General features: G+C 43.3%; 1 protein-coding gene across 1 annotated transcript in view; it reads left to right on the forward strand.

Moving 5' to 3' along the window:
• The window catches only part of NECAB1 (N-terminal EF-hand calcium binding protein 1), a 388,232-nt gene that overhangs the window by 79,592 nt on the left and 296,581 nt on the right, over positions 1 to 12,059 (forward strand). The window contains exon 4 of the mRNA XM_073679571.1: positions 3,808 to 3,833. Coding sequence (XP_073535672.1) covers positions 3,808 to 3,833 — 26 coding nt within the window. The remainder of the gene's footprint in view (positions 1 to 3,807; positions 3,834 to 12,059) is intronic.

Genomic DNA, 12,059 nt, shown 5'->3' on the forward strand with positions numbered 1-12,059 from the left:
AGATTTTTGCATTTCCTTTTTTAAATGTTTTATTGCATATTACATTGACACTTACCATATTATGGTCAATGTGTCCCAAATGCTCCCGGACCTGTAGATCTGAAATTATATCTGATCTATTTGACAGAACCAGATCCAGCAGATTACCTCCCCTGGTTGGTTCATCTACCAGCTGAGAGAGGTAATTGTCCTGAACTGTAGATAAGAACTTGCAGTTTTTAGCACAACTGTAAGATTCTATGTCCCATTGAATATCTGGATAGTTAAAATCCCCCATAATAAGAACCTTATTATTATTTGCTGCATTTTTAATTTGTTGCAGCATTTCATCCTCTATCTATTCAGCTATATTAGTTGAACTTACATATGATTTGTAAGTTAACAATGCTTGTTTCTCCATATTCTACATTTAACAGAGAATTCTTTTGAAGATTTAAAATAAAACTCCATTCATGTATCAAGGATTAGGCACAGTTTTAAAAAAGGAAAATCAGGAGTGGACACGATAACATTCTGAATGTGACGGATCAACACCTATTCAAATATTCATGAATGGAAGCTCATTCATTCAGAATACAGTACATGACAAGGCCCTTCTGTGAATGCAGTTTTCCAGAAACCTACAAATACATCTGTTACTTTCACAGTCAGGTTTTTCCTCTAGAGATGTAGTAAGACCAATTTAATAGCAGCGAGGCTGACTTCCAATGCTTCGAATGGGGTCATCCATGCAGCACAGAGGGAAACAACATAGGAAGCAGCAGAATGTGCTTACAGGCATCATTCCCCATGGAGGGGGAATACATTCACTGAACAGAACCATGTGTCAGTCAAATACTTTATTCTCAAGAACTAGGATTTAAGGATTTACCTAGATGTCAGTTTCCAATTGTATGTGCAGACATGGCTCCAAATTCACGGATTAACCAAAGATGGGATTTTAGATAGAAATCAAACACTAAAATGTGAATGCAGATCATGTAAAAATATGAAAAGCAACAGATGTAGCAGAGCTGAGTTTGTAATTAAATTTTGCGAATAGTTTGATTAAAAAAGGATGTGTCCCAGAATTAACTAAACAAACTGATGAGGCTTGATGAGGCTGGCGTACTTGCTTCATGTAGAAAAGACAATTTAATCCTTTTTAACAACAAATAAACTAAATTGTTGCCCACCTAGCCTAAATGATAGTTCCTCAGGGTCCCTCCTCCCTGCTGCTGCTGCTGAGATCTCACACTGCTCAGTATAAGCTGCAGCTGTCAGTCACGCTGGGTGGGCAAAAACAGAATATACATGGACTAATTAGCTCTCACTCTATAGCTGGACCTATAACATGCTACAATCCCTGGCAAAAATTATGGAATCACCGGGCTCGGAGGATGTTCATTCAGTTGTTTAATGTTGTTGAAAAAAAGCAGATCACAGACATGGCACAAAACTAAAGTCATTTCAAATGGCAACTTTAGGGCTTTAAGAAACACTAAAAGAAATCAAGATAAAAAATGTGGTACTCAGTAAGGGTAATTTTTTTCAGACCAAGCAGAGGGAAAAAATTATGGAATCACTCAATTCTGAGGAAAAAATTATGGAATCATGAAAAACTTACACACAAAAGAACACTCCAATACATCACTAGAATTTTGTTGCACCACCTCTGGCTTTAATAACAGCTTGCAGTCTCTGAGGCATGGACTTAATGAGTGACAAACAGTACTCTTCATCAATCTGGCTCCAAATTTCTCTGATTGCTGTTGCGAGATCAGATTTGCTGGTTGGAGCCTTGTCATGACCATTTTCTTCAACTTGCACCAAAGATTTTCAATTGGATTGAGATCCGGACTATTTGCAGGCCATGACATTGACCTTATGTGTCTTCTTTCAAGGAATGTTTTCAGTTTTTGCTCTATGGCAGGATGCATTATCATCTTGAAAAATGATTTAATCATCCCCAAACATCCTTTCAATTGATGGGATAAGAAAACTGTCCAAAATATCAATGTAAACTTGCGCATTTATTGAAGATGTAATGACAGCCATCTCCCCAGTGCCTTTACCTGACATGCAGACCCATATCCTCAATGACTGTGGAAATTTGCATGTTCTCTTCATGCAGTCATCTTTATAAATCTCATTGGAAAGGCACCAAACAAAAGTTCCAGCATCATCACCTTGCCCAATGCAGATTCACGATTCATCACTGAATATGACTTTCATCCAGTCATCCACAGTCCACGATTGCTTTTCCTTAGCCCATTATAACCTTGTTTTTTTCTGTTTAGGTGTTAATGATGGCTTATGTTTAGCTTTTCTGTATGTAAATCCCATTTCCTTTAGGCGGTTTCTTACAGTTCGGTCACAGACATTGACTCCAGTTTCCTCCCATTCGTTCCTCATTTGTTTTGTTGTGTATTTCCTGTTTTGGAGACATATTGCTTTAAGTTTCCGGTCTTAACGCTTTGATGTCTTCCTTGGTCTACCAGTATGTTTGCCTTTAACAACCTTCCCATGTTGTTTGTATTTGGTCCAGATTTTAGACACAGCTGACTGTGAATAACCAACATCTTAACATCTTCTGCAACATTGCATGATGATTTACCTTCTTTTAAGAGATTGATAATCCTCTCCTTTGTTTCAATTGACATCTCTCGTGTTGGAGCCATGATTCATGTCAGTCCACTTGGTGCAACAGCTCTCCAAGGTGTTATCACTCCTTTTCAGATGCAGACTAACGAGCAGATCTAATTTGATGCAGGTGTTAGTTTTGGAAATTAAAATTTATAGGGTGATTCCATAATTTTTTCCTCAAAATTGAGTGATTCCATAATTTTTTCCCTCTGCTTGGTCTGAAAAAAATTACCCTTACTGAGTACCACATTTTTTATCTTGATTTCTTTTAGTGTTTCTTAAAGCCCTAAAGTTGCCATTTGAAATGACTTTAGTTTTGTGCCATGTCTGTGATCTGCTTTCTTTCAACAACATTAAACAACTGAATGAACATCCTCCGAGCCCGGTGATTCCATAATTTTTGCCAGGAGTTGTAGTTACAATATCAAGATTATACAGCTATTCTGGTGTAGATTGTGAAATACACCAGCTTCATCAGGTCTAACAGCTTTATTTCATAATGTATGCAGTTTGTATTGTGATATTCGGTGACCGATCAACTTTAAATCTATTCCACTTGAAGAAAAAAGGGGATATTGGGTGTACTCTGTATGAGGACTATTACCTAAACTCTATATGTAAATGTATGTTATGATTTTAGCACAAAATTATGGCCCTAAAATTGAGTAGTGGAGTTAGATTTTAACAAAATTAGCTCTGCTAGCCTGTTATTTAACTATAATACATAATTTCCACATTGCTTTGTGAAGCCGTTATAATTCATTGACAATGATTACCTTGCTTAAAAGGAGTTTGTGAGCACGAAATAACTGTTCAAACCAAGCACTGGCAGTCAGTGCACCCTTTCCATGGGTAAACATTTCAATGCACCATCCAATCTTTTTGTTTTCCATTTATCTCCACTTCCTTTCTGTAAAGCCAGAACTGTCAATCAAGGAAGAGGAGAGTAGAGACAGATGCAAAACAAGAAGGTGGGACTGCACTGTATTGTTTGGCCACTCCAAGATTGCACTGAGCATCTGTGCCTTGTTTGGACAGTCATTCTGTACTGATAGCCTCCATTTAAGAATATGCAAGTGATTTTATCATAGCACCAAGTGAAATAAGGATAATATTGTATAATTGTGTTTCACCTTTAATTTTATTCTGATACATTTCTAACTGTGAACCATTTTTTTCCAGTAACCTGGACACAGAAGAGTTGTATGGTAAGATGATTTCTAATTATTTTACAAATGTTCTTCTCCAGTATTAATAATTTTCTTATACAAACAAGGTTAAAATTATAGGATTTATATGTATGTTATCTCTTCTGAATAAGCCCTTTTCAGATGCTCAATTGGGATTTATTGAGAGGGTTCTACATGAGTTGTATCTACTGTATGTGCTATCCATTTTTTCAGTGATCGGCTGCTAAGAGTAGCTTAGGAAACCTCCATCTTATAAAAAGGTGTCTCATCACCAAGGTGCCACACAAGAAACATCTCATGATGTTACGGTAAAACCAGTGAGCTGTCTCAAGACTTTCGCAACCTTATTGTTGCAAAACATAATTTCACCATAAACCAGCCACGTCCAGGTGCTCCCCACAAGATTTCAGACAGAGGAGTGAAAAGAATTATCAGAAGAGCTCTACAAGAACCAAGAACCACTTGTGGAGAGCAACAAAAAGACCTGGATATTAGCAGGTACAATTTCTTCAAGGAGGACTATAAGTAATGCACTCAACCTCCATGGCCTGTAAGCACTTTTACCATGCAAGACTACATTGCTGAACAAAAAGCATGTTCAAGCACGTTTAGGCTGTGTGCACACGATGCGTTTTTAATGCGTTTCCGCGGCGTTTCTGCAGCTGCGGAAACGCCGCGGAAACGCATTAAAAACACATGGTAGAAGGGCAGCAATGTTCCCCAAGGGAAATCCGCATGTGCTGTGCCCATGATGCGGATTTTTCCGCAGCGTAAACGCTGCGATCAAAAATCCGCAGCATGTCCATTCATTTTGCGGAAACGCTGCTTTTTCGCTGCCATTGACTTGCATTAGAACGCATGGAATCCGCATCACTGTATATGTAGATGCGCATTCCATGCGTTCTAATGTGCAGATGGTACCCGGGTCTGGATGAGAGGACTCTCATCCAGACCCAGGTACCATTAAAAAAAAAAGAATAAAATAAAATAAAAAATATATATATACTTACCTTCCGGCGTCCCGCGCTGCGTCCTCCTGGCTTCCCGGGCACGGTTGAATGCAGGACCTACACTGACGTCAGAGTCATGTGACGGGTCACGTGACGCTGATGTCGGCTGGTCCTTCAGTCTTACACTGCCGGCAGCCGGGACGGAGGGAAGCAGGACACCGGGGGCCATCGGAGGGTAGTATATATTTATTTTTTTATTTTTTGACATTCACACACTATATAAATCCATGACGATTGCATGGATTTATATAGTGTGAAGTTGACAAGCACTTTCCAAGTGATGCTAAAATCGCTTGGGAAGCGCTTGTCAACCCGCATGCGGAAATGAAAGTGAAGAACGCTTCACATCCGCATGTCCCTGGCAGGAAAACGCATGTACAATCCGCATGCGTTTTTTCCTGCCAGGGAGATGCAGAAACGCTCAGGAAAAAATCTTGAGCATTTCTGCATCGTGTGCACATACCCTTACAGTTTGCTCAACAACATTTAGACAAGCCTGTGAAATGCTGGGAGAATATATAGTCTGGTCAGATGAGACCAAAATTGAACTCTTTGCCATAATGCCATAATACATACCATGTTTGGAGGCCAAAAGGCATTACATATCACACCAAAAACACCAAACCAACAGTGAAGTTTGCAAGTGAGAGCCTCATGGTGTGGGGCTGTTTTTCAGCATACGGCACTGGCAAACTTCATTTGATTGAAGGAAGGATGAATAGACAAATGTACCGAGATATTCTTGATAAAAATCTGCTGCCATCTACCAGGATGATGAATATGAAACGAGGATGGACATTTCAGCAAGACAATGATCCAAAGCACACAGCCAAGGAAACTCTCAATTGGTTTCAGAGAAAGAAAAGTAAGCTGCTAAAATGGCCGAGCCAATCACCTGACCTGAATCCAATGCAAAATGTATGGAAAGAACAAAAGCTCAGAGTTCATAGATGGAGTCCAAGGAAACTTCAGGATTTGAAGAGTGTTTGTGTGGAAGAATGGGCCAAAAGCCCACGTGACCAATGCATGCGACTCTCATCAACAATAACTTTTGTTAAAACTGGTAAAAACTTTATTATTTTACCTCTTCTTCACAAAGTAAAATGTTTTTTTTAGAGAGGACACAGAAATATTTGTATCTGAGCACTTGAATCTTCATTTTCTGAAAATCAGAGTAATGAAGCATTGGCAAGCGCTGCTGGTGCTGATCATCTCCCTGCTCACATCATATAGCCTTCATCATTCCCTCCCGCTGTCTCCTCCTGCTTGCACACATCTAGTTTAATGAAGCGATTTGTATATTTGCCTGCTTTCCATACACAGTTCTTAATGTTTTTGAGACGGCAGTGGTTGCATTTTGCAGTGTGTCTAATTTTAGGCCATTGTGGTGTAGGATGTGTAGCTGCATGAACATATTAGATTTACTGAGGATTATCTGAAATTATACACTGTAAACAACGGTTCTGATGGGCGTCTTAAGTGGAACATGAAAAAACAAAAAAAAAAGGTCACTCTTATCTCTGTGTACCCGACTTTCGGGGACCCAAGATAAAGTTAGACTTTAGGTGCAGTCATTTTTTGTAATGGCAGGACTGTGTCACTGGAGATTGTGGCCACTATTTAAAGGGTTATGCAGGACTATTTAATTTTTTTCACTGTGGGCCTAAGAACTAAAGGCAGATAGTTGCTAACTACTTGTCTGTTTTGCCCAGAGCCGATCTCTGCTGGCGCAGAACATTCGCAGACGACTCCTGCAGCATATTCAGTGGCTTCCGCTGATGTCACTCCGACAGAGCAGCGGCTTCTCTTCCAATCTGCTCTGTTGACGGGGCGTGACTGCTGATGTCATAGTGACTGACAGCTGGCTCGCTGCTGCCTAACTACCTGGAACCTTCTGTCAATCAGCATGATGTCGGCAGTCACACCCTGTGGACGGAGCAGCCTGGAGGACGAAGAACTGCTCTGTTGACATGGAGCAGCTGAATCGCAATCAGGAGTGATCAGTGACTGTTCTGAGCTAGCACCGGGTAGAACAGGCAAGTAGTTGCCTCTGTCTGCCTGTTACCATCTACCAACTATCTGCCTGTTCGTTTTTAGGCCCATAGTAAAAATAAAAAATAGTCTTTGACAACTCCTTTAATAAATGTTACAGAAGCCTTGGGTCTGATTGGTAGGCACATTGGAGAACTAAATTGTTAGAACCCTCCTGTTTGTTTTTGTTTCTATCTTGTGTTTTGCGGTCACGTGACCATCTTCCTATATATTCCAGCTCCGCCCTTCTGGCTTTGCTGGACTTCAGTGTTCTTTAGACTGTCCTTCTAGCCAGGTGCTTTTGTGCCTATCTATCTCTAGTTTGCTTGGTCCTCTGGACCTCTAGTACTTTTGTAAGTTTATCTTTTGCTCTGCAACAACTTCTGTTAGGAGGTGTCCCAGTCCTTAGTTCTTTTAGGGACCCCTCCCTTTCTCTATAGGTCTCCGTTCAGACTAGCCGAGAACGAAGGCGGGTCTGTTCACAAGGAACAGGTCGCCCGCTACAACATAGGGACTCAGCTTAGTCTTACTGTAGGGACAGCTCTCCCCTTCTTTCCCTAGTTTATGTTGCAGATCATAACAGTAAGTTCAGCCCAAAAAAAAAAAAAAAAAAACTTTAAGGAAAGAAATCCGGGGATCAGTATGGTTTCTGTTCAAGATTTGGTTCAACGCCTGCAGGGATTGTCTCTGGAGGTGTCCGAGCTCCGGCAACACGTGAGAAGCTGTCCTGGAGCGCATTTTGTGGAACCGAAGGTAGGACTCCCTGATATTTTTGATGGTAAACAACAAGATTTTTTTTCCTTTAAAAATGCTTGTTTATTATATTTTCGTTTGAGACCAAAGTCCTCTGGGAATGAATCACAGCGCATTGGGTTTATCATGTCACTTTTGCGCAAGGAACCACAGGGGTGGGCCTTTTCTCTCCAACCTAATGATCCGTGTTTTAGGTCAGTGGAGGATTTTTTTTCTGCTATGGGGCTATTGTATGATGATCCTGATCGAGTCTCATCTGCTGAGACAGAACTGAGACGTTTGAATCAGGGGTCAGGCGATGTTGAAAATTATTGTACACACTTCAGAAGGTGGTCCTCAGAAGTGAAATGGAATGATTCGGCGTTAAAATGTTTTTTTCTTGCTGGTCTAAGTGAAAGGGTTAAGGATTTGCTGATTGCATTTCCTGCACCTGAAACCTTGCAAGAAGCCATGCAATTAGCTATACGTGTGGACAGGAGACTGCGTGCCAGGGTTTATGATGAAAAGATTCCTGCAATGGCAGCTCCTAATTCCCAGAGGGTCTGCTCGGATGGCGGAGAACCGATGGAGGTTGGGGCGATGTCACTCCGCTCTCAGGAAAGAGACAGCAGGTTTTCCAAGGGTTGTGTTTTTATTGTTGTAAATCTGACCATTTGATTAAGAACTGTGAGCTTCGTTTAAGTAAAGAAAAAAAAAAGGTCAGTTACGCCCGTATTGCTTGTTTGAACTCTAAGGGAGTATTTCTTTCAGGGAGTACCTCAGTGCAGGAAGATCTGATTGAATTTCAGGTATTTGTGGATTGTGGTTCAACACTTAATGTGATTGATAAGGGGTTTTTGGAAAAACTTAAATTGGAATCCAAACCTTTGTCATCACCTATTTCTGTGATTGCAATTGATAACACTCCTTTGAAATGTATTACTCACAAGGTTGCTGCATTTCCCCTCACTATCAATGGCATTCACCAAGAAAATTTGGATTTGGTGGTATTAAATAATTTACCCTCTCCAGTCGTTTTAGGTTTGCCTTGGTTAAAACTGCACAATCCTTTACTGGACTGGCCTACTAATGAGATTAAGTCTTGGAGTCCTAAGTAGTGTTGAGCCACCCCCGTAGTGTTCGAGTTCGGTTCGGTTCGTCGAACACCCGTGTGTTCGCCGAACTGTTCGTCGAACTGTTCGTCGAACACCTTCGAACACCGTTAAAACCAATGGCAGGCAAACAAAAACACATAGAAACACATAGAAAACACCTTCAAAGGTGTCCAAAAGCTGACAAACTGCTCTGAAGACACAACTAACACATGGAAAAGTGACAAGTACATATAGTCATGCGAAAAGAAAAGAGGTGGAGGAGTAAAAGGAGGGGGAGACACAGATATAGGCATGTCATGCCCTTCTAAAATCCAAAAAGTGAGAAGCCGACACGTTCAGTCCGCTCCTGCCCGTGCCACCTCCGTGTCGCCGGGTTTGTGCCAGAGCCGCGGTGAACCCTGACGGCCAGCCCCCCTCTCCCAATACTGGTGCCTGTCCGCTGGTGGGTCAAGCGAGCCCCCCTGTGGTGGAGGCAGCTCTAAGCTTTTTAATTTAAATTGTCTCTCTAATTTGAATGAATACACTTTAAATCCATTTACAAGGATCTATTGGAGGGCAAGTCTCATGCCAGCAGCCGCGTAATTCCAGCTCCAGTAGCGTCCACTAAAGCTGCTGCAGTTAGAAAGCTTTTATAAGGATCGAGCTCGGCTGTCCACCGCAAGGCATCCTACTGCCAGTCCCAGCCCCTATGCCTTGGGGTGCCTCCTGATGCTCTTCACTGAGTATCCCGTGGTCCCGAAGCATTTCCTTTGAAAAAATTAAGTGTCAAAACTACAGGTGGTGTAGCTTGCTTAACAGCCGGGATAATCCGCTGACTAGCAGACACTGCTACTAGGCACAAAGTATTTCCTGGGCTAGATGCAGTTAAAAATTTGTAATTAGATACTCTCGTTGGATGCTGAGAAAGCATTCCATAGAGTCTCCTGGCACGCCATATATGATTCTCTTAAAAAGCTTGGGGTAGGGGTCTAGGGGACCCTTTTATAGCCAAAATCACGGCCCTGTATCGCAATACGTCACCTAAGCTGAAGATAAATGGAACTGTATTACCCTGAGGGCTCGGTTGCTACAGAGGTATTGCACCTCACCCAGAGGTGTGATATCTCACTCTCAGGTAAGGATGGAGTGTGGATCAGGACCCGACACCTGCATGCATTACACCACATTGCCGTGGGGCAGGGCGACCAATATGCCCCTGAGATGGGCACGACAGTCCCTGTCCCTGGCTGGAGTGGGGGGAGGGAACACTGAGGAAGGGGAACCCTGTAGTGCAGGAGCAGGGAGGAAGCAGTTCCTGGGTGCATTGAGAAGGGAGTATAAAAGGTGGGCACCATCTTAGTTCAGTACAGAGAAGTCTGAGCAGAAGTGGCAGGGAGCAGGGGCTCTGCATGAGCTCTGCTCCGGAGGCGGGCCTAGTAACAGAGGCCCAGGCCTGGAAGAGGGAGAAGGAAGGAAGAGGAGCGGAGAAGGCTCCAGGAACGAGGAATGAAGGGATCCCAGGGGTGCGGATGGGCGAGTCGCCACCACACTCCCGAATCCACCTGCGTGGAGGGGTCAGGCCAAAGGGGGAGACCGGTCCCCGAAACTACTGGAGGCAGGAAACGACCCTCAGCTAGAAACCGGAGGCTGTGACATTTTATGTGGCGCAGCCCCTCGCTACACCCGCTAGGAAGGCACCACATAGGGTCAGGGAAACTGGCGCCAAGTTTACCAAGAGGAGGCCCGAGGCAGCCGGACAGAAGGGTTGGTAAGAAAGGCCAGACAAAGGACACACAAAGGGGGTCCTGTGAAGCGCTCCAAAGTTATCTGGGAGTTGTCTGAGCCCCTCACCTGGTGAGCACAGTACGACGTGGGCAGCCGTTACCTGCAGACGTGGTCTGGATAATAAGAACTGTGAGTAAAGGCCCTGGACTGCATCACTGACTCCGTGTCGTTACTGCTGCTGCCCTGCACCATCACCCCCATCCTCCGCATACACTGCCTTGAGGCTATACTCCTCCCGTGGGGAGTTATGCTACGCTCTGCTGCACCCACAACACCAGCCTCAGCGGTCTGCCCTGGAGCGGCGGTTCACTCTGACCGCAATCCACGGGTGGCGTAGTCGGACATTTAAACATCAAAACCACATAAATAGTTCCGCCACTGGTTCGACCGCCCTGAGCCACGGAACCGGGTCGCCGCCACGGAGACTACAACCACCAGCATCCACCAAAAAGGGTCCGGCTCCGGGTGTCCCAAGGCCCAGGGGGCGCGTCAGAACATTTTCATCACCTTTCACAATCACCAATGGGACAAGGCAGGGATGTTCTCTGTACCCTCTCTTATACATCCTAGTGACAGAGCACCTGCTCTCATCAATTCGCCATAACCCCAATATTAGGTGGATTGAGGTGGGAGGCACCGAGTACAAGTGCTCTCTATTTGCTGATGATGTCCTAGTATATATCACTCAATCACATATATCCATCCATGCTGTTATGGCTGAAATAGATCACTTTGTTACATGGTCAAATTTTAAAATCAATGCAGCGAAGTCTGAGGCCCTCGATGTCTCCCTCCCCAAATCCATATAGGATTCCATCCAGTCCAACTTTCCCTTTGCCTGGCCCTCACAGGGTATCAAATACTTAGGAATTCCTATTCATAGAGACCTCTCCCATCTATGTTATCTTAATTTTGGGCCCTTTATTGAACAACTCCATACAGACCACGGTTGGCAAGTTAGAACTGTAAGATTCACTACGTGAACCACTGGTGTTTTGTGGAAAAGCACATGTACACTGTGTTCCAAATTATTATGCAAAAAGTGTTTAGGAGTGATAAGGGAAGAATTTGTTTGTTTGTCAGTTAAACTCATTGATGGTGATGTGTGTCAGGGCTCTTTATATCACTGTAAGCAATTGCAGACACCTGTGCTAATTAGTTTGGCAGGTGTGTCCAATGAAAGGCAAGACTACTTAAGAAGGCTGTCTCACATTATTAAGCAGCCTACATTTTCTGCCAAAATGGGAAAGAAAAAGGATGTGTCGGCTGCTGAGAAGCAACAAATTGTGGAGTGTTTAGGTCAAGGCATGACTACAATCAACATTGTGCGATGATCAGGATGAAGTGTCTTGGCAATCAAGAAGTATGTAGCTGATTCACAGTACACACGTGTGCGTGCTGATAAGGGCAAATTGAGGACTCTTTCCTACAAGCAATTACGTCAGGTTAAAAGAGCAGCGGCAAAAAAGCCTTGTCATAGCAGCAGACAAGTTTATGAAGCTGCTGGTGCCTCCAACGTCCCCCGAACAACAAGATGCAGGGTCCTTCAGAGGTTTGCAGCTGTGCATACGCCATCCTGTCGACCTCCTCTA

This window comes from Phyllobates terribilis, unplaced genomic scaffold (assembly GCF_046119375.1).
Source record: "Phyllobates terribilis strain yellow unplaced genomic scaffold, ASM4611937v1 Scaffold_4__5_contigs__length_816908805, whole genome shotgun sequence".
Classification (NCBI taxonomy): Eukaryota; Metazoa; Chordata; class Amphibia; order Anura; family Dendrobatidae; genus Phyllobates; species Phyllobates terribilis.